The sequence below is a fragment of the Panthera pardus genome, unplaced genomic scaffold (assembly GCF_024362965.1).
Source record: "Panthera pardus isolate Hobbes unplaced genomic scaffold, ASM2436296v1 HiC_scaffold_2, whole genome shotgun sequence".
Taxonomy (NCBI): Eukaryota; Metazoa; Chordata; class Mammalia; order Carnivora; family Felidae; genus Panthera; species Panthera pardus.
Genome location: NW_026526765.1, coordinates 114,963,852 through 114,987,682, shown reverse-complemented (window position 1 = coordinate 114,987,682; position 23,831 = coordinate 114,963,852). Strand labels below are relative to the sequence as shown.

The window sequence follows — 23,831 nt, the reverse complement described above, 5'->3', positions numbered from 1 at the left end:
TTCAAAATTTCAAACTCCTCTACTTTTACTAAGACTTTAACTTAAAAAATACTCGACCAACTTATAAAGTCTCCCTATCCCAGTATATCATTCGTAATCATGAAAAGTCCAAGGACGTGAAATATGGTAACTATCACAGCATTTTTCCAGCAATCTGATTTTTTCCCTTAGTAAATCCTAAACATAGGTTGAATTAACTGACCAACTTAAAGGCCAGCTCTTTACTTCATTAATTTTATATTATCTATTTTATGTGATCCTTATATTTTCCAAATGAAAAATCAGAATCTCCACCACAGTCTTTTTACTGGGCAGCAAGCAATCTCAGACCTTGTGAAGCACACATCCTCATGATTAATTTTCTCAACCTTCTTCCTATTGAAGAAGCTTCATCCTCTCCTGAACTCCCATTTGAAGGCAAACAAAAACAGACCATCCAGCAATATTTACCTCATTTCTTTTCTTTTTCCTCATTCTTTTTGCCTCCCTTTTTATTAGAATAAATTTATTTAGCGAAAGCCCACATCAGGGCCATATCAAGAGGCTCTCTTGAGTTTAAAATTTCAGTAATGGCTATTGAATAATTCAATGCTTTTAAATGTATGTTTTAAATTATTAGGTAACAAAAAAATAAGCTCTTAAATAGTACTCAATTTTGTCAAGATTTTCTCATAACTTTGGCCATGTTACCTTAATTCTGGTGCCATACTTCTAACTGATGTTGAGTTTCCATGGCTGTAGGGTAGATGAAACTCCTTACCTGTCCAATGGGTCCAATGGGTCCCAACGCCCCACATAGTAATCATCAGGCAGCCAGCTACAGCTACACAGTAACACTCAGGTGTTACCATTCCAATCATTAATCAGCTAATGAACTGCAAGACTAGTACTGAGAAAAATTGAAAATCTTAGAAAATGTAATTACTCTATTTCAAGGAACATCTCTCACCTGTTTATTATTCTGCAGGTCAACGGAATAGAGCATAGCACAGGCCGATTACAATGTTAGAAGAGATTCCCTTGGTGTGTTAGATCTTTGCCAAAAGAATCTGACAGACTTTACTGAAGACAAACTACTACTGATACAATAATCTGATATTCAGCAGACTACATTAAAATCGTAGTTTCTTTCCTTTTTTAATTAAATAGTAGGTGAACACTAATCTCCACCTTTTTTAAAAAATAAAAATCCCTTCATTAAAATTTCAGTCTGACCAAATTATATTTTACAATGGCTTTTCAAGGTAGCACATGTTCCCATTTGTCACAGTATGACTAAGGCAAGAATAACGAACTAGTTCCAGGATTTCATGAGCCACCTGGTCACTGATAAAGTTGTGTACCTAAGTGTGGCAAAAGAGGAAACGAGGGGGGGTGGTCTACATTATTTTGTATCAGTGCCTATCACTACTTCCTAAACACTTCAGTTTTCAGCTTTTTCCTACTTTCTGCTGACAATAACACTCACCCCATTCTTCACCAGACTAGACTTATAATTGATCTCCTACAGGTCTGCTGCAGTTGCTCAAAATACCCCCTCGTATACTATGTGCTCTCTGTCTTCCTACCCTGAGTCCACTGGTGTCAAATGCTGTTAATATATTCTGCAGCAACTGACTCTTCTTAATCAGCACGGTTTGCTTACCACTGTGATCCTGAGAGATAGGCAAGGCAGACATTATTCTCATTAGAAATTACACATAAATAAATGAAGCAGCCCAAGAGATCTTGCCCATGTGATCAGAAAGAATAGCAGAAGCAAAACCAGAATCTGACTTCCAAACCAACTGCCTTCACTGCTAGATCATACTCTAAAGTATTTAAATAAAGTTACAAAAACAAATTGCCACTCACGACAAAACCTCCACTATATCAAATCCTAAACAAGGGGGAAGGCCCACTTAAAAACCTATCTCCATAAAAGGTAATTTACTTACTTGTAATTAGATTTGGTTCATAATTAGACTACATTCAATGACAGCACTTAAACTCTCACTCATACTGTGAGACATAAAGTTAGTATTAATTTAGATATCCAACACTAGCTATAAAGTTGAATATTACCCATAACCTGCCTAGCAAGTTTTGATAACATCACAGTTTAAGAAACCTTTTCCCAACTGAGCCATTGAGTTAGAAACAATACATATTTGGAAAGGAGTCCATTTAAAATTCCTTTCTCTTATCCATGCCATTTGAAAAAAAAAGTAAAATACAATAAACATCACTTGCTTCTGCTACACTGCCTAACTATGCTAGGTATATTTTCCCAATCAAATTACGATGTCATTTGAAAATCTGTGTTTTTTTTAAAAACAGGTTTTTTTTAATTTTACTTACTTATTTTTGAGGGGGGATTTAATAATTAACAAGCTATTTTCTGTTCTTCACACATTAGTATGAAAACTACCTTTGTCCTTCTGATGACAGCTGTGCATGTTGACTGAAAACTCATGAGCTTTTTTTTAAGTTTATTTTTTTTATTTTTTCATTGTTTTTAGTTTATTTACTTTGAGAAAGAGTGTGAATCGGCGAAGGGCAGAGAGAGAAGGAAATAGAGAATCCCAAACAGGCTCAATGCTATCAGCACAGAGCCTGACTCAGGGCTCAAACTCACAAACCATGAGATCAGGAAATCAAGAGTCCGACGTTTAACCAACTGAGACACCCAGGTGCCCCAAAAACATAGTTTTTAAGTTAAATATCATAAAAGTATGAATTTTAATTACATTTGTTAATATATTTAACAAACTGTCTCTCTGAAGAAGGCTACTACCTAAAGTTAGGGCTATCTCAGAACACTGCAGACAGGTGTGATCACTATATATATATATACCTATTTCTTAAACTCTGGAAAGAAGAAAATACAAAATCTTATTGATGAAAAGAAGTTATGATGAGAACTGGTTATGTTTAGCTCCTTCAACCTCAAGTTGGGTCTTGATAAGTTTATATTTAACAAATAAAACCTTCATGTTTCAGGAAATGGGTACTAAGAGGAGTTAGGACTATCCAAACCATGCTCTTATTAGTTCACACATCTATTCTATTACACTGTTCTCTCTCCAGCCACATTCATTTGGGTACCTTGCCTATGAGTTGTGGGAATATTGCTCACCTAGAAGCAAAATCAGAAGATCTTTGTGAGCTGATTCCACAGAGAAATAGGTTAGAAGTAATAAAAACATTTCCCAAAGTGATCTGGGCACTAAAAACTGAAATACAAACCAGTTTCCAATGTTAATTCATTTAAACTGAAACTAGGGGCGCCTGGGTGGCTCAGTCAGTTAAGCATCTGACTTTGGCTCAGGTCATGATCTCACAGTTCATGAGTTTGAGCCCCAAGTCAGGCTCTGAGCCTGGAGCCTACTTCAGATTCTGTGTCTCCCTCTCCTTCTGGCCCTCCCCTGCTCATTCTCTGTCTCTCTCTGTCTTTCAAAAATAAATAATCGTTAAGAAAAAAAAAATTTTAACTGAAACTAGAACACTAAATGTTCCAAAAGAAGAGTCACCAGCACATGATATCAAATTTAAATAACAGACTGGGTCACTGGTACCAAAGTGGTTTTTAGTTTAATAATGATAACAGCAGCACAGGCCAGGACTATGCTTAACACTTCACTGTGCTAAACACTTCATATACATTGTCTCATACATTATCTCAGCTAATTTCACAGCACTATGAAAAATGCCCTATTAGCATCATCTTTTTCCTCATTAGATGACAAAACTCATAGAGGTGAAGTGACCTGCCCAGTGTCATACAGTTATTAATAGATGGGTCTAGAATTCAAACCCTGGAAGAGTAGCTGACTCAAGTGTATTGCCTATTCATTCATGTAACAAATACTTGAATGCCTACCATGTGCCACACACCTTCTGAACACCCACCTCCTGTGTCTTTATCCAGCAACACAAATGGGGCCTGAACTTTCCACAGGAATTATTTACAGAATTTAGAACTAGACAAAAGTAATGTGCCCAAAGGTGCACATTATTTATGCTGGAAAGTAAAAGCAACCATTTAAGAAGAAATCATTTTGAAATACAGATAGACTTCATTAAAATACCAACCAATCTCCATTTACAAGCCTTTGCATATCTCTTCAGTGTAGAGACCCTGTCTTACTCTTAGTAACCTCAGAGCTAGGAAATATCAGGCATTCAACTTACTATACAGTATTGTCACTGTTTCTTATGAGTCTGTCTTCCACAGTAAACAAGAGCTATTTGAGAACCAAGGCTTTTGTTTACTTTTTTCGCCCATTTTTGTATTCCAATGCTGTGACATAAAGTAAGGCTAAAACCTCAGAGCTTTATGATGATTGCCTGAGCTTATGTAAGAAATTTACAAAAGATTCGTTTAGGCATTCAATGAATAATGTTTTTCTTCTCTTTTCCTCATTTACCCCTCAAGCGCCTAGGCAGTCAACCCATCTCTCTTACTGCTGATGTAAATGTACCAAAAGGCAAGGCAGAACCTCACTTAACAAGCTGCCAATTAACTCAAGAGCTCATCTAGGACACATTTCCTATATGTCATTTTCCTGGGCACCCCACCCTGAAAAAGACTCAGGAAACATTTCCAAACAGTGACAAATGAGAACTAAACCATGAGATTCTAACTATATCTGCTATAATGAGTTCCCAAAGGTGACTCTGAACTCTACACACATGACTCCCATGAAATATAGTGAAGACCAAAAGTCTTCCTTTCCTGTATAGAAATGCCAACAACAATGCTACCTCAAAAAAAAGTCTGTGGGTATGTTACTTAACAGGGCAAATTCAAGGATGATATGCTGTCTCGGCAAACTCTTAGTAGTAATTAGGAATTTGAGTTATGAAAAATTAAAGTGCCTCCTTTGGGTATAGCAGGCACATGCTCAAAATATCGTTAAGTAGAAATGGATTCTGCAGTCACATCATATAGAATTAAGATAGTCATAAAACAGTTAGGCTACCTAAAAATAATCATTGTTTTTACAATCAACTAATCTCCTAAACCTCTCCTTTGTCAACTTCTCCATTTATTAGTACCTTTCTTAAATATTGACCAATTTGCATTCAAAAGTTATAATCCTTAAAAATCCATTTCCCAATTCCCAATTATATCACTTCTTGGCTGGGTTCCATTGGGAGAGTTTCCCAAATATTCTAGGCCTCAGTTCTATCACCTACAGAATAGAGATGACCAAACTACCCTCCCTGAGCAAGTTGTTAAGAGACCTTACAGGCCACACAGGGCCTAGTAATCACTAAACAAATGTCAGTTATTATTATTATCCACTTTGACATTTAGAAGTTGGTTACAAAATTCACTATTAAGAATACCATGGAGAGGGGTCTGGGTGGCTCAGTCAGTTAAGCACCAGATTCTTGATTTTGGCTCTGGTCATGATCTCATGGTCCTGGGATCAAGTTCCAAGTGAGGCTCTGCAGTGGGTATGGAGCCTGCTTAAGATTCCCTCATTCTCTCTCCCTCTGCTCCTCCCCCACTCATGTTCTCTCTCCCTTTCTCCAAAAGGAAGAGAAGAGAAGAGAAGAGAAGAGAAGAGAAGAGAAGAGAAGAGAAGAGAAGAGAAGAGGAGAGAAAAAAGAAATTGGAGCACCTGGGTGGCTCAGTCAGTTAAGTGTCCGACTTCAGCTCAGGTCATGATCTCATGGTCCGTGGGTTCGAGCCCTGCATCAGACTCTGCTGACAGCTCAGAGCCTGGAACCTGCTTCTGCTTCTGTGTCTCCCTCTCTCTCTGCCCTTAACCCACTCGCATTCTGTTTCTGTCTCTCTTAAAAATAAACAAAAAAAAATTTTTTAATACAAAAATTTAAAAAAGAAATGAAAGAATACCATGGATGCATACTATATTCCAGTCACACTGGCCTCTTTCCTGTTACAAAATGCTCTTCACCATTTGGCCCTCAACACTTGCTCTTCCCTGTGCCTGGAATCATCTGGAATCATCTTCTTCAAGTTCCTCCATACCCTCCTTATTTTCATCCTTAAATCTTAATTCAAGTATCACCTCCTCAGAGAAGCCTTCTTTGAGATTGCCACCCTCCACCATCTGACAGTCTTCTACCTTGTGTGAACTCTTTCATGCCATTTACAAACATCTGTAATTGTCTTAAATATTAGTTTAGAAATGTTATCTTTTTTACAGTAATATTTATAGCTACTAACATTGTATTAAGCACATTATAGGTGCTTAATGAAGATAATGCAAAGTCAAATATTTAAAAAACTTAATACTGTTCTCACACACATCTATACACACACACACACACACACACACACAAATTTCACATTAATATACATCGAAAGAAACACCTGACTGAAAAAAGCAAGAGTAATGGAAAGAGCCCAAATGTCCATCGACTGATGAATGGATAAAAATGTGGATGTATATACAATGGAATATTACTCAACCATCAAAAAGAATAAAACCTTGCCATTTGCAACCATGTGGATGGAACTAGAGTGTATTATGCTAAGCAGAAAAGTCAGTCAGAGAAAGACAAATACCGTATGATCTCACTCATATGTAGAATTTAAGAAACAAAACAGTTGAACATAAGGGAAGGAAAAATAAAATAAGATAAAAACAAAGAGTAAGGCAAAACAAAAGAGACTCTTAACTAGACAGAAGAAACTGTGGGTTGCTAGAGGAAAGGTGGATGGGAGGATGGGCTAAATGGATGATAGGCATTAAGGAGGGCACTTGTGATGAGCAGTGGGTATTGTATTTAAGCGATAAATCACTAAATTCTACTCCTGAATTAAAAAAATTTTTTTAATTTAAAGAGTATAATAAATGAAAAAAATTAACAAGATGGAGAGGAGAGTATGGAGAGGTATTACACAACAATTGTTTGTTGTCCATTTAACTGCAGAGAAGAATTCAAATAATAGAATTTGCACAAATGAGGATGTACAATGAAGGCCATTCACAAATTTTGAAAATATGAAGTTCACTTTTTATAGGGAATGACCATTTCCATGGCCTGGGCAATAAAAGTAGTGAAGGTGACTCAGAGTACAGATAACTCCATTTTCTTGATTAAGGTGAAATTCAGGACTTAGCATGGTATAAAGTTTTTTTATTTGTTTAATTACTCTCTACCACAGACCTATACAGATTAATTTCCACCACTGCTGGGATTACCACTACTTGGAGATCATATATGTGGCTTTTACACATGACTGATACAACACTACTATTTCAATATGCTCTGTAAGGTTCAAAGACATTCAATGAGTATGCATCAGAAATGTTTCAAAGTTTGAGAGTGTTTTTGCCCCTAATACAAAACTAGCCGATGTTACTGCTATGAAAATAATTATGTTACAGTTAGTAGGATTACAGAAGATTGATTTTATTTCACAAATGTATCATGCACATTAAGTGCAAGACACTGCTCTAAGCTCTTTACATACAACTCACTCAAGCTTCACAACAACCATATAAGGTAGGTACTTTTATTAGCAAAGAGAGGCACAAAGAAGAAAACTGCCCAAGGTCACACAGTTAGTAAATGGAGGAAGTGAAATGTAAACCTAAGCAATTTGGATCCAGAGATCATCGTTAGACTATGCTGCCTCTCTAATATTTTAAAGGAAAATTAATTGTTTATAAAAAACAAGACATTTCCAATGTTAGACTAGTTTTAATTAAAAAACAAAACAAACAAAAAATTATAAGCCATCTAGGCTTTAAACCTAGACAGCAAGAAGGCTGAAGGGAAGAAGGAGGAGGAAGAGAAGAGAAAGCTACTTGTATCCACTGTTCATAATATCTGAATGGTGAATGCTTTTTAAAATGAAAATCAGACAAGACAGTGTCTATGTAATCCTTAACTAGCTTATTACAGAGACTGTATTTCCATCCCAAATGCTGAATTAAGCCACCTAAATTAGGAGGAAGCAGACAATTAACATTCCAAATTCCTTTCCATAAAATTGAAGCTATATTTTAACTGGTTCACTTAAAATCTGGGAGTTTAGTGACTTTCTTCCAAATTCTCTTTTTTACTAGGGTAAACAATAACAACTTAAACTTCAATTTCTTATCCAAGAGAATAAAAAAAAAAAAAAATCCCCCAAGCTGAGCATACATAGGAAACTTTGGTAGAGCTCAGCCAAAAATGACTAAACAAAAAAAGAGTAATCAAGATCCATAGCACGCCCCTGAGTTTCCAAAGGGATGTAATTCAAAGAGAAAATAAATGAAGAATTTACATTTCATAAAATCTATAGAGAAGAACATTCTCTGAACATTTCCATACTTTATTCCAAGCAAGGTAAATTAAAGTTAAAATTCAACTGTATAAAACCAACTGGAGTCAAACAGTAGCAATTTCTTCCAGGTCTCTGCTTTTGTTCAAAACTGGCCTTTTAAAGGTAGAAAAACTCTTGCGGCAGGATTCCAGTCTAACAAAAGAATATGCCAGTTTAACGAATTTTTGATCATTTTTTGAGATTCCATCCCTCTCTCTGTAGCTGGGAATAGAAAAGTTATATGAAAAAAACACAAACCCAGTTACCTTTCATCAGAAGCAAAAGAGGTTTGCTTAATAAAAGTTAAAGGAAGTTCTGGGTGGCTCAATTGGTTAAGGGTGTGTCTCTTCATTTTAGCTCTGGTCATGAACTCACAATTTGTGGGTTTGAGCCCTACATAGGACTCTGTGCTGACATCACCAAGTTGGCTTGGAATTCCCTCTCTCCCTCTCTCTCTATGTCCCACCCCCTGCATTCACTTACACAGGTGCACACTCTCTTCTCTAAAATAAATAAATAGGTGCTCCCAGGGCTCCACTGGCTAAGCATGTGACTTCATCTAGGTCATGACCTCAAAGTTCATGAGTTCGAGCTCTGCAATGGGCTCTGTGCAAACAGCTCAGAGCCTGGAGCCTGCTTCAGATTCTGTGTCTCCTCTCTCTCTCTGCCCACACCCCCGCCTGTGCTGTCTCTCTTTCTCTCAAAAATAAACATTTAAAAAAATAAAAATAAATTTAAAAAAACATTGTAAAAATAAATACAAGTTAACTGAGGTTGAAATGGCTAGTGATCAGGTAAGCATTTTGTCCTACTTATTTATTTTTATCTTCAGCATCCAACACGATGCCAGGCATCTAAGCAAACACATGTTCAAGAATGAATGAATGAATGAATGAATGTCAGGAGAAAAGGGAAGGCACAATATGCTGCAGACTATTTAGCAAGTGAAAATCTTTCACTAAATATTTAATTTTTTTTCCCCTTGAGAAAGGGGTCCAGAATGAGGGAAAGGAAAGGGAATCACTCTTCAGAGGTAATACTTAAGGTGCAGATGTCAGTATTACAGCAATGACATATGACATCAGTATTGAGATAATTACCAGGGAAGAATAAGTAACAGGGATTCCACAACCGCCTACTATCATCGGCTACCAGTTTTTTGCTGCCAGATTTTATTCTTAATCTATTGACTACGATTTGACATAATGATGATACCACATTTGGAGCATGGTAAGGAAACTATGACCAACCTTTCTTCCAAGAAAGCCAACACTGGAGCCCATGAGCTCCTGTCTGCACCTGCTATAATGGGCAGCTGTAACTGATGTTAGTGAAGAAAGGGAAGCTACTTCAGATCTGTTTTGGACATGGATGAATGTTATCAGTAGGGCCCAACCAAAACAAACAAACAAACAAACAAAATAAAAGCACATTCAAAGAAGGTATTCAACAGAATTTAATGAAGGAACCATCTTCAAAAGCAGAGGCAGGATTTAAGAAAAGCAGCAAGGGATGGTGGAAAACTCCCATGCCAGCAACATCAGGAAGCCATTATCATCACTAGGCCTAAAGGGGCAAGTAAGGGGTTACCAGAACCCAGAAAGATCTGTAACTGTGGCTGGCTGGCAGAAGAGGGCCATTTAATAGAAGCTGTGACCTACTCACAAAACACAGAACGGCTTTAGCAACACAAATCCAGCAGGAAGGAACTGGCTCTTCCAGGCCTCCTACTGACACACCACCAACCAAGGCAAACCAGAAACCAGAAACCAAGAGGTCAGTTGATATAACTCATAGAATCTGCTTCCCAGAGCACAGATAAAGGTGGGGAACAGATCTGGAGGGGCAAAAGGAGAATGTGGAGCACAAAAAGGTATTCTAAATGACTGCCACACAGCAAAATACAAGTATACAAAAAGTTTTTGCCAGTTCCTCCTAAATCTTTTAGACACCATGGAACCGTCTACAAAAAAGTCATAAATGTAGGGTACCTACTTGGGTTTCTACTGCCCTACATCAAGGTGGGCAAGAAAAAAAAGATTCTAAAAGTAATTCTAGGTAATTTTTGTCCCTTCTGCATCCCTAAGGATAAACAGACAAACCATTTATTTGCAATGGATCAGATCTAAGACAAGTCCCTTCTCTGTACTCAAAGGGCACCTATTCCATACCACAATTATTACACTTATTAGGATGTACTATAAGCCGTTTATTTGTCCTTCATTAGACCCTGAACTCCTTTAGGGCAAGGATTGTCTTAATCAACTTTGAATAGCTAGCACCTAACATGCACCTGACAGAATCAGCCTTCAACCTATGTGCACAGAATCCATCAGTGGACTCAGCGTCCATAACTGGCAGCCTTATGCCACAGGGGATAAAATGTGGAATGACTCTCAGAAATTAAACACTAGTAAGTTTTATTCAGGACATCATTTAACACAATGAGCAAAAACATAGTTCCCTTCATACCAGCCTGCTATCATTTCCTATCCAGCAGCTTTTCTTGTGTGCTTAGATACTTACAGCCAGTCTTTTCTACAATGACAGAACTCATCATCAAAAGATCTAGAGAAAAATGGCAAGACTATGCTCCATTTCAAATACACATTATATCTCAAAATTCTGACTTTTTCTAAGAACTCACCAGATCCACCGAAGAAACTCATCATTTGGTTTATGAGATGGAGGAATTCATGTTTTACATGATAAACATGACTGAGAGGTAGAAACACACACAGCACATGTTTAATGATCACTTCAACAGACATCACACTCCATAAAATTATAAAGTAGTCATGTGACACAATCATGTTACATCATCAAATTAAAATGGATATACTGTATGATGTTGGGGTGGTCATTAACAGAACCTGGAACATATTCACATTATAATTATGAGTCACTTTCATATAACCCTGTATTTAAGAAGTGTTTAATCATCTTTTTGTTGGTATAGGCAACTCTTAACTGTATATACTCCACAGAAAAAGAATAAAGTTAATTCCAAATTGATAACCCTCTTCAAGCTACCATAATTTTAGTCTGTCAATCTCCTGCTGTCAGTAAAGTGAATAAAAGCCAAATTTAAAATAACCTTTAGACTCCAAGAGGTGAATTTGCTATAAAAATGTATTGCCTTCCAAAACCCAGTAGGAAAAACTTTTGTATCCCAGCACCTTCATTGCTGTTTGTAATGGAGAGTTGACATTGTTAAATTTAACGTCATCTTATCTACCAAATTAAAATAAATTAGTACTTCATTTTCTGTTTAGGGAAAGGGAATTTTGGGCTCATCACGAAAATCTTCTGAATTACTTTAAAAGAAACTTGAGCAATACAATAACAGATAAAACATGTTTCAATAGACCAGGTATCTTTTTCTAAAACATACTTAATCCCTAAGCCCCCAAAGCAAGTTTTTCCCAAAACCATTAAAAACACTTAAAATCAAAAACACAATTTCATCTTTTTGAAAGCCATCATAAATCCTGAAAATGTCAGGTCAATAAAATTATAGCAATAAAACTGTTCTTATTACCTCTACAGTACAATTATGTGATCTTTGCATCATGTTGAAAACACAGACCAGAAGAACTTATAATTTATAAAACTGTACTACAAATGGGTTCTCCATTTTAGATGAATTTTAAAACACAGAAACAAAACACAGATCTACCATATGACTGTGTATATTAATATTAACTTTGGTTAACTTAAAGCAGTATGAGGTTTCACTTATCCTAGTACAGTGCTTGGCCCACAGAAAAAAACAGGACATTTGTTTTACAAATTATTAACTCTCAAAAGGGAGAAGAGGAAATAGATATATAATTCTGAGAGTACACAATTTGTGGCAATGGCAGGTAATATCCAATATATTAGAATTATCAAAACTACTTGTGACCAAACATTTTCCTCTCCCTTCACTAAAATATATGTGACATTTAACAATGCCCTAGTGACACTGTGCTTTAGCACATTTTAAAATTTAACATCTTACCAGAGGAGAGGTAGGTAGTGAGATCAGTGAAACAAGTGAAAGGGATTAAGAGTACATTTATCATGATGAGCACGGAGAAATATATGGAATTGTTCAATCACTATATTGTACACCTGAAACTAATATAACACTGTATGTTAATTACACTGGAATTAAAAGAAAAAAAAAAAAGAAAAATCTAAAACTGCAATAAAATTTAATGTCTTTACCAAAGGTAAATTTTTCATTGTAAATAAATTTCAACATATTTAATGTAGTTATTAGTATGTTTTGACATTTGAAGAATTTGTTCTCCAAAGGGGTTGGGGAAGAAAAAAAAAGAAAGAGAGAAAGAATTACTTCTGTTTCTATAAAAAATAGTGTTCCAAAATTCTGTTTCTCTTTTCTGAACTTAACTCCAAAAATTCACTGTGGAGCTCTAAAAGAGCTCTCGGTCAACAATAAAAATATTTCATAAATAATACAGGGTTTTTACCTCAAAAAAGAGGAAACAGAATTTATAAGAATTCAGGAAGACTGCAGCCGCCTAAATCGTCAGGTTTGAGGCAGGAAAAGTGGAATACTGGATTCAAATCGGGGATATTTCCTATCGGTGAAAGCCATTATGCACACCTGCACCAAGGATGCCACAGTCAACAGATCTCCAACACTGAGGTGTTGCCAGTACCATTACTTTGATACCTGACTCTGGCTACCCAAACCTCGAGCAGGTCTTCTTGCTTTTTTGATTGTTTGTTTGTTTTCCCCCACAACGTCTAAATAGTTCTCAACATATTACCTTACACACAATACATATTAAAAAGGTGACAGTTATTCCTTCCAATCCTTTATCCAGATGCCTATCCCTTATCCAGATGACTTCAATTCTTTCTTGTCAAAAGCAAGGAGCAATTGGGAACCTGAAGCCCCAGAAATGAACTCTTCCATTAGGAAGCCAACGCCAGAATTGCTGCAGCCAAAGAATGTGTAGTGCTCCTTGTGGGCTGTCACAGGAGATGGAAAGCTACACCATGGCAAGGTCTGTACAGAGAAGGAAACAGCAGGTCTGGAGCACGCGCGCATACACAACCAAACAGCCAGTTTCTTCAGATCCATACGCAGAAATTTGACATCCTCACACCTACTTGCAACCTGACAATTTACAACCTGGTAACACCTTCTAATTAGGAAGGTTCTAGTCTTTTATAGACGAAAAATTAAACTGCTTCCCACAAGTAAGATAAACCAGGCGGGGCGCCTATTACTGAGAATACCCAGTGAATCAAACCTCCAGTGTCTCTACAGATCCTGACGTGCCAGTGACCGGGCTTCCCTACAGCAGAGAGGGGAGGAGCCCACCCGGCTCTGCTGGAAGTGGAACGGGAAACAGAGGACAGGAGCAAGGGACGGAGCACAGAGACGTGAACAGCGTCCAAGCAAGGCTAGGCTCAGCACACCGGCGGGCGACAGACAAGACAGTGGGAGCCACACACGGACCGAGGTGCAGGCTGCAAAGCGGGATCCCCGGGCTGCGGAAGCCGTCCCCCGAGTCTCGCCCCGCAAAGGTGCGCGCGTCAGAAACACACACCCGCCCCCACGCCCGTGGGCAATTCTCGGCGAGTCCCCTCCCAGAAGACACACGCCCGTACCCACCGGGGCACCCCACCCCGGGCTCGCACGCACACGCCCCTCAGGCCGGCGGCGCGTACGTACCCAACAATACGCAGAGCACATCAAGGGCCACGTACGGCAGCCGCGTCTTGTCAAACATGGTCTCGGTCCCAACGGCCCGCAGCGCGCGGTAGATGAGGCACACGATTTACGACACGGGGCCAGTGGGTGGCGACGACCCCGAGCTACGGCTCCTCCCGGCGCGGGTAGAGCAGCTGAGGGCGGAATAGGTCCGGGCGGCGCTCTGGCGGCCAGCAATGGCGCCCGGGACCCCTGCCCTCGCAGCTCTCACCCGCCGAGACGCTCGCGTGCCAGCTGGGGCTGCTCCCTGGTCTCAGGCCCTCTTCGGTAGGCCCTGGCCTGCCCTGGCAGATTGCTGTCCGGATCCCGGCACCCTTTCCAACAGGCGGAGCGTCGAGACTCGTGCTTTAAGGGTGAAACCCGTAGGGAGGAGGAACGCGGGCTCGGCCCCTCCCGCTGGGTAGAGCGGGACCGACCAGCGCTGGCCTTCGCTGGCTGAGGGGAGGGAGATGGAGACTATGCGGCCAGTAACGGGCGGTGGGGCGGGGCCTGGAACCCCGCCCAAGAGCACCAGCAAATAAAGGGTGCCGGCCCCGCCCCGCCCGACCTGCAGGGCCCGCCCCTGAAGTGGGTTGCACTGCCTGTTGGGCCGACTCTGGGGGCGCCTCGGGTCTGAGGCAAGGGGCGTTGCTCCGACCCACGTGGGTCCGGTGGTCGCGGGACGTGGTCTCCTTAGCTCTGGCAGCAGGTTACTCCTGCCTGGGAGGGAGACCTAGACTCCAGACCTTCGATCCTAGAGCGTCGGCTCCTTGCCAGCCATCCTCATCCATAGGGATTGGATAATAAAGAGGTCCAAGATAGGCAGTGACAAAAGACTTGTCCTAGCGTTTCTTAGGCTCCTCTGAACCTTCTACTTGTCTAGGATTCCACCTAGGCCTTCAAGTCTGGCCTGGCTGAGCTCAGTATTAGTATGAATCCTGCTAAGTCATCCCCCTCTTGATGTCTGATGCCTTTGATACGTGATCAAATTCCTTATCCTCCACCTTTGGCCTGCTTTACTGTTTCTCCATGGTAATTTTCCATCCACTGACCCAGTCACTCTTCTTGTTTGTTGGCTGTGTATTCCCAGCTGTTTTTATTCAAATTTCAGCACAATTTTGTTCTCCTATTGCAGTAATTTTGACCCTCTTTAGTAATAGTCTTCCTCACCGTTTTAACAAGTGTCAATAAATAATTTTTCTTTAACTGAAATGAGCAGTCTTCTCATCCCTGATTCTAGGAGGACCTTAGCAGAGATTTAGTAATCTCAGTTTCCTAACCTGTTAAATTGGGATGATAATCCCTGCTGTGTGTTCTGGTCAAGAAGTGGTGAAGCCTGGAAAAAAATAATAGGAAAATGTTCTATAAAAGGTCAAAACCTCTACAGTTGTTAAAGACTGGTGTGTTTTCTTCTTATTCATATCTTCTTACACAAAGATGTAAGATGCAAATCAAAAACTGTACCTACTACTTCTCTGACTTTAACTGCCAGATGCCCCTGAAAAAACAGAGGGGTAAAAAAAAAACAATGGAGGGATAACATTTCCCTCAATGATTCTGAAGATAAAGCCCCAAGTGATATCCCACAAGCAAAAATGTATTTGAAGAAGCATTTCTTCTTTAAAAAGAATGTAAATTTTGAGAAGCCCAGGTGGCTCAGTCAGTTGAGCATCCAACTCTTCATTTTGGCTCAGGTCATGTTCCCAGGCTGGTGGGATTGAGCTCTTACATTGGGCTCTGCACTGGGCGTGCAACCTGCTTGGTATTCTCTTTCTCTCTCCCTTTGCCCCTGTCCCCAACTCACTCACACACGCTTTCTCTCTCAAATAAAAAAAAAATTTTTTTTAAAGTAAATTCTGTATTTCACCTTTGTTTGAATATCTTTTAAAAGTTTTAAACAATTTAGGGGACTCAGTCTGTTAAGCATCTGACTCTTTGTTTCGGCTCAGGTCATGATATCACAGTTGGTGGGTTCTAGCCCCGCATTGGGCTCTGCACTGACAGTGCAGACCCTGCTTGGAATTCTCTCCCTCTCTCTCTGCCCTTCCCCTGCTCATGTTTGTGCTCGCTAGCTCTCTCTCAAAATAAAAAATAAACTTTAAAAAAGTTTTAAACAGTTTATAACTGAGAATAATGTACCATTGCTTATACGGCTTCCCTTACTTCCAGAGTTACAAGGCTCCTAGAGTGCAAGGCCATAACAAATTGAAATTACTTGTGATATCTACGTATTTGGTATTCATTCAAGAAATATTTATTGTGATTATATGCTGGACATAATCTAGGGAGAGTGCTTTATTTAAACAGCTTTTGAAATAAACATTTACTTTTAAAATGATTTTTCAAAAGTAAACATTCAAAAAACCCTATTGATTAATAATTGTTGTTTGTTCATTCATTCATTCAACATTTATTGAGTCCCCAGTATATACAAGACCCAGTGCACACTAAAGAGAGACTAAGATGAGCAAGAAAAGACCTCTGCCCTCTGGGAGGCTGCTGCTTGATCAACAAGACTGGCATGTAATTGAATGAATATTGTGATAGAAGTCTGTTGGTGTACAACAGGCACATAAAGCAGGAATAAGCATTTTACCTGGGAACTCTGGAAAAACTACATAGGGAGGTGATAGATTGTTCTTGCCTGTCCTTTCCCAACACCAGAACAGATTTTCTTAGCTGAGAAGGAAGTAAAGAAAACAGTTAATATATTAACAAATTTTTTTGCCCTTTGGAGGAGTTACAGATAATTGCTTTAAAAATAGATCAACAAGGTATACCTGGGTGGTTCAGTTGGTTAAGCATTCGACTTTGGCTCAGGTCATGGTCTCACAGTTTGTGAGTTCGAGTCCCACGTTGGGCTCTGTACTGACGGCTCAGGGCCTGGAGCCTATTTTGGATTCTGTGTGTGTGTCTCTCTCTCTCTGCCCCTCCCATGCTCATGCTGTGTCTCTCTCTCAAAAATGAATAAACTACAAAAATTTTTAAATAAATAAAAATAGATCAACAAAGCAAAGTCCTTTAAAACGTATTACGTCATTCCCTGTTTTTTAAAATGGGATCTGTAATTTGTGCAGATTATAAGCAATGAATAAATCCTCTATTGAGAGAATGTCTAAGAAATGTCATTTTCTTTTGGGGTTTTTGTTGTTGGGAGTGGTGGTATTTGTTTTGGTCTATTGTCATGATTGGATTCTGGTATAATATTTGGAATTGAGAATAACTTAAATAACCTTGAAATGATAGTGGAAATAATAAAAAGGAAACACTGATTGAATAATGACACTATTACCCTTGGGGATAGGTACTTATGTGTCCCTAGATTGGGCATGAAACCTCAGAAGCTTTCTTAAATGCCTAACAAAGTTTATCCTTGGGCCTGCATGTTCCTCTGTCTAATACAGGGATTAAACAAAAGCAAAACACAGTGGGCTTGGGAAGAATAGTCCTGAAGAGTCCCCGAAGGTGACAGAAACTAATTTTTTCTCTTCTTTTGTTGCTAAGCATTTTGAAAAGGACACTATAATCTACATCCTCCATTTCCACTTTCTCTTTGCATGTTGCTATGTTCTCACTTCTGTTGCCACTCCTCTACTTGCACTGTTCTTTAACATTAAATTATTAAGCCTCTCTCTTTCTGTTATCACCCAACTTCTTGTCTCAACTACTTATTTATTTCCCAAAGTTGCTGCAAGGTAATAATAAATTCCCCTATAGCATTTGTGTTTGTATGTGCTTATGTTCTTTTTCCCACATGAACTGAAGCAAATACAGTTTTTATTATACTAAAATATCATTGTAAAGCTAAAACAATTAAAATTGTAAATGTCTGGTTGACCAGAGCATGTGCCTCCCTCCAACATGTTTTTTGCAATATGATGTATTAAAATTATTTTAATACTTATTACCAAAGCTATTTTTTCTTGTTTCTTATTATGTAATATTTGACATATAAATATATAATATATGAAATACAAGTTATGAAGCATAATAATAAAATGAGCAACTATTAATCCACTACTGAATTTAATACCTAGAATATTGCAGGATCATTGAATTCACCTGGGTGTTGTATCCCATGTCCCTCCTTCAAGAGGGCTAACCACTATCCTGAATTTTGTGTTTATTTTGTTCTTGCTTTGTTATTTCTCTGTTGAAAAACATATAACCATATATGTATGTATCTCTAAAAATATATTGCTTAGCCTTCTTGTTTTTAGCTTTTAAAAACATTATGTGATATATGTAGTCTTCTCCCTTTGATTTTTTTTTCCTCTCAAAATTGTATTTCTTATATTTATACATGTTACTGCAATAGTTGTAGGTCTATTATATGAATATATCCTTTGTACGTTTTTCTGACAATGGGCATCTGGGTTATTTCCATTTTTGCTGTTACAAAAAATACTGCTGTGAACATTGGCATGCATGTCTCCTGTGTGGAATCACTAGCAGTGAAACTGCTACATCAAGGCATCTGCCCACATCCAACTTCACTAGATAATCCTAGGTTGTATTCCCAAGTCATTGTACCATTTTACCTTACCCACACTAGCCGTGGAGACGGCCCCACATTTTTGTCAACACTTATTTTTGAGAGGTCTTAATTCTTGTTAATTCGGTGGATAATATGTAGTCATAATGACCGGCTATCACAATGTAGTCATAATTTGCATTTGCCTGATCATTAATGTGATAGAGCATCTTTCAATTTGCTCACCAAAAATATTTCTTCTTCTACCAATTTCCTGCCTTCTGCATATTTTTTCTATTCGGTTGTATACCTCATGTTTATCAAAGTGTAGAAGTTCTTTCTATAGTCTCAATAGTAATCACTTGTGGCTTGTGATTTCACTTTCTTTATGAGCAGCTGGGTTACAGAGTTCTTACAAATGCAATATAAGCAGAAGTCTACTGGCAGGTTTCTCTGAGAGTTTTTGCCATCCTAATCAAAGGAAAAGACTGGCTTCCCTTCTTTTCCTACCTTCTTTGAACTTGGATGTGATATTTAAGCTATAGCAGCCATCTTGTGATGGTGAAGAAAAGGCCAAGAAGAGTAGTGCCACTGGTCTTTAAACGTTGAGCCACTAAAACAATCAGCAACTAGCTACCTCCAGATTTCTCCATATGTGAGAAAAAACAAAAATAAACAAAACAATTGTTTAAGCCTCAAATATCACAACTGATAGAAGGCTAAAGAGTATGTTGAGTACTATTTCTGAGAAATCATGTAATATTACTCTAAGAAAACCTTTCACTTGAGCTAACTTAATTGAAACTGGTCCTTCAAACCACACAGACCTACATGAAAGAATTGGGGCAGAGAGAAAAGAGGGCTCAAGGAGAATGAACTTTGAAGAATGGTTTGAGCATAGAGACAAAATAAATGGCACATTCTGAAGCCTCTGAGTGAGAAAGGAGGTGAAAACGCTCACATGTTGGATTAGTGGAAATGAAGGTTCTAAAAGGAAGGTTAAAGCAGTTTATAGCTTAAAAGTGTGGCTGGAGGCAAAGAGGAATCACTGAAAATGCATAGTGATTTGACAAAAAGTCATTTAAAACAGGTAATCTAGTAGTGAGCAGAAGTTCTAATCTCTGAAGTCTATAAACTGAAGACGACAAACCTTATTTTGTAAACTGCATTATTCAGTTTCAAGTTGTTTTCTATGTTTATTTCCATTTTATTACCCTCCATCTTTCCTAAAATCTTGTTTATGGTTTGTAGCCCTTTTACAGTTTTGCTACACAGTATTGGGGTTAAAGTCTTCTGTTAACTCTTGGGCCCAGTGCACGAGTGTGAGGAACTATAGGAAGGAGGTGAATCTCTAGGATCAGTTTTGGGGGCCTCATGGATGAGCAAACCAGCTTCTCCCACCAACACTCTCCTTTAGTGTTGCAGATCCTGTGTTTTATGTCATCAGTTGATTTTTAGGAAGACAAGATCTTCTTAATAGGCTTACTGTGATGATCAAATACGAAAGTAAGTTGCCTAGCAAATGTCTGATCTAAGCAGACATACAATACATATTTTTTTCAAAAACAAAGATTTCTGTGAATCTACCTCCATTATTTTTGCTTCCCTACCACCCACTCAACCCAAAATCTACCATAGTTCCCTAATCTACCAAAGAAAGGGGGTTGGTGTGGCGTGACTTGTTCTTAGTAAATCCACACCTGGCTCTGTTGATCACCACTTCCTTTTCTCTACGATGCTCACAAATTGTTTCTTTAACAATCTTTTTTAAAATGTATCACCAGAAATACAGAAGTTAATTACCTATAAAATATCTATAGTGTTAAAGCCAACACGTATATTGTTATTTAAAAAAAACTCTTGAGGTGCCTGGGGGGCTCAGTGGGTTAAGCATCGGACTTTGGCTCAGGTCACGATCTCACAGTTTGTGAGTTCGAGCCCCTGGTTGGGCTCTGTGCTAATAGCTGAGAGCCTGGAGGCTGCTTTGGGTTGTGTCTTTCTCTCTGCCACCCCCACTCGTGCTCTCACGCGTGCGTGAGCTCTCTCTCTCTCAAAAATAAACATTAAAATTTTTTTCAATAACAAAAAAAAAATCTTGAATAGGATTGCCATCTAGTTCCTGCTCTTCTTCAGAATCTACCTTCTTCAGCTGTTTTAGAAACAAAATAAAATCCACCCTTCTCTCCTGATTCCTTTTCTGTTCACAACCCATGGGTGTGCTCTTCTCACATTATACTTGTCCCTCTCTTCAACCCATGACTGTATGGGTATGACTGCCTAACTCATTTCCTTAAGCAATGGCAGTAGGCATCCTTCAGCACTGTATTCCCAGCTCTAGAGTTGTACTTGGCACAATGAAGTCACATGCAACTAAAAAAAAAAATTGCTTGAATAAACAAATGAATGAGAAAAAGGAAAATAAATAAGAGTTCAGAAGAGAGTCAAACTGTGCCTCCCACCCTTTTTTCCTGTTATTTTAGTATTTTACCCCCAAATTTAAGCTTGTCTGGAGGGAAAGGGAGGAGTAGGGTTAATTTTCCTGCCACTTTATTTACGGGTCCATGACACCACTTTATAAGCACTTTTTTGTGTCCATGATAATATGAAGTACTTTAAAAGTGGATCTATCCCCTTCTAAGTGAAGATGTTATGGAATACACCTGAATGGAAGTCAAGGGAGCAAAGGAAAGCAGAGGAAACTTACAGGTGCTTCCCTGCTTTTCTTCCGTATTAAGATCAGAGCCTGTAAAGCATTTCTAAGAACTTCCTAACCCTCTAGGGGCTACCTTCCCTTTCAGAGTTTCTCACATAACAGATTTCATTTAACTTTCCTTTGCACTCTTTAAGGTTATTTATTTATTTTGAGAGAGAGCAAGCACGAGTGGGGGAGGGGCAGAGAGAGAGGGAGAGAAAGAATCCCAAGCTTTCAGCCCGGAGCCTGACAAATATCATGACCTGAGCCCAAATCATGAGTCAGATGCTTAACCCACTGAGCCAACCAGACGCCCCTCCTTTGCACTTTTAAAATGCTGCCTGTCTAACACCTATAGCAGTCATACTCAAACTTTGCACATTGAAATCATCTGGGGTGTTGGTTAAACAGGCTTCCGGTGGCAGGGTCGGGGAAAGAGGTAGCAGGCGCCATGTGGGGCTCTGAAGGTGGCAAGAGGAAGCCCCTGAAGCAGCCCAAGAAGCAGGTCAAGGAAATGGACGAGATAAGACATTCAACCAGGAACAGAATGAGGAGAAGAAACTCAAGGAGCTAAAAATGCAGGCTATGGGGAAGGGCCCCCTGCCACAGTTAGAATTAAGAAATCTGGTAAAAAGTAAGCTGTTCCTTGTGCCTGAGGCAATGGTAATCCTAAATTCCATTCCTGTTTAAACTTCTGGATTCCCTGTCATAGCATCTGTTGCCACCTATAGCTTGAATGAAGTGTTGGAAGTGTTGCCTTAGATCCTGTTTACATTTAAGAATACATTCAATCCAGAAATTCTGATTTTAAGATGAAGATCTAGTGTGGAACCCAAACATTGTTTTGTTATCATATTTAACAAATTCCCCAGGAGATTCTGATGCCCATCAGAATTTGAAAACCTCAGGTCTAGTTTGCCCACATTTTCACTTTCCAGACAATTTTTTTTAACATGTATTTATTTTTGAGTGAGACAGAACAGAAGCAGGGGAGGGGCAGAGAGAGAAGGAGAAACAGAATCTGAAGGAGGCTCCAGGCTCTGAGCAAGTGTTCAGCACAGAGCCTGACGCGGGGCTCGAACCCATGAACCGAGAGATCATGACGTGAGCTGAAGTCAGTCACTTATCCGACTGAGCCACCCAGGCACCCCTCCAGACAATTTTTAATAAAATAAAATTACTTCCTTCATGTAATTATAACACATTAAGACTGCAGTACTTACGTAGTAATTAAACACCTGGGCTCAGGAATCAGGCTCGCAGAATACCTTTGAGCAAATTACCAAAAACTTTCTCTGCACCATTTTTTTTTTTACCTGTAAGATAAGAATGATAAAAATAGGACCTACCTTATAGGTTTGTTGTGAGGATTACATGAGATAATATGTCTAGAACACCTAGCACAGTGCCAAGGCACATAATAGGTACTCAATAAATGTTAGACATTATTAATTGAAGATTTCTGTCACCTCCTCATCGGAACCAGGTTGATGGTGTGTCCTATTAGCCTATGAATAGTGTTCAGGGGCCCTCCAAACCCTTTGCAATTTTATGTTAAATTTTCTTCATGCATTCTCCTGTGAAACAGATATATAGAGAGCTCTTCCCAGATTCTCAAAGGGGGTCTGTAACACTCTACTGAACTCTAGAAGCTAGCTTCTCAAAAACTGCCCTTGACTGGCAATGCCTGCATTCCCTGAGACTTCTCAGGCAGACTCAGACTGCACTCCAGAATGACTAAATCAAAATCTGCACTTCAACAAGATGCCAAGTGATTCCTGTGCACATGCACATCTGAGAAGCATGCTCCAGAAATTTTCCAAATGTCCCTGATAATGAGAATAACCTAGTATGCTTATCAAATATGCAGATGATCTGATGTCTTCCTTGGAAATCATGATTCATTAAGTCTGGATTATTTTTATATTTAGGGAGGAAATACCAGTCTCAAAGATGAAGCTATCTGCAAGTGAAGAATTGGTCAGAGAATCTATTTTTTGCTGAACTAGACTTCCTGCTGCAGTCTCTTTACCCTCTGCATGTAACAGTGGAGGACAGAGTACTCAGGCTTCTTCAAATCACAGATGCTTTCCAGTTCCTATGCATATGAATCCTTGTGATCAATCTTTGTTTTCCCTAGCAAGCATGAGTCTGTACCTAGCTACAAAAAATGCCCAATACAATACCACTAATTACCTTGGGGATTTGTAAAATGCAATACGTGATACATTTAAAGCAACACTTGTGACATTACACTTAAGGAATTGCCATGCAACATAAGAACTAAAACATCTCCCATATTGAAGTTACCTGGCTATTCCTTCTCAATCCCATACCCCCAGCCTGCTCCATTTTCCATCCCTTCCAACACAGAGGTGACCACATTCTACATTTTGCCTTTATCACTGCCTTTATTTAAAAGAAAATCATGGCTTTACCACATATTTGTCCCTAGTCAGTGTTTTATATGTTTTGAATTTAATTTTTTTAATTTTTTAATGTTTATTTATTATTAAGAGACAGATAGAGAGAGTATGAGCATGGGAGGGGCAGAGAGAGGGGGAGACACAGAATCTGAAGTGGGCGCCAGGCTCTGAGCTCTCAGCACAGAGCCCAACGTGGGGCTTGAACTCACAAACCACGAGATCATGGCCTGAGCCAAAGTCAGATGCTTAAC

General features: G+C 39.0%; 1 protein-coding gene across 3 annotated transcripts in view; it reads right to left on the bottom strand.

The window, feature by feature from the left end:
- The window catches only part of PLPP1 (phospholipid phosphatase 1), an 88,197-nt gene extending 73,863 nt beyond the window's left edge, over positions 1 to 14,334 (bottom strand). Inside the window, exon 1 of one of the 3 annotated variants that reach the window (XM_053907360.1) lies at positions 13,971 to 14,334. In XM_053907360.1, coding sequence (XP_053763335.1) covers positions 13,971 to 14,028 — 58 coding nt within the window. In that variant the 5' untranslated portion in view covers positions 14,029 to 14,334. Of the gene's footprint in view, positions 1 to 13,754; positions 13,945 to 13,970 lie in introns of those variants that run through there. The other 2 variants (XM_053907361.1, XM_053907362.1) reach the window with 2 other exon arrangements.
- Between the last annotated feature and the right edge of the window lie 9,497 nt (positions 14,335 to 23,831).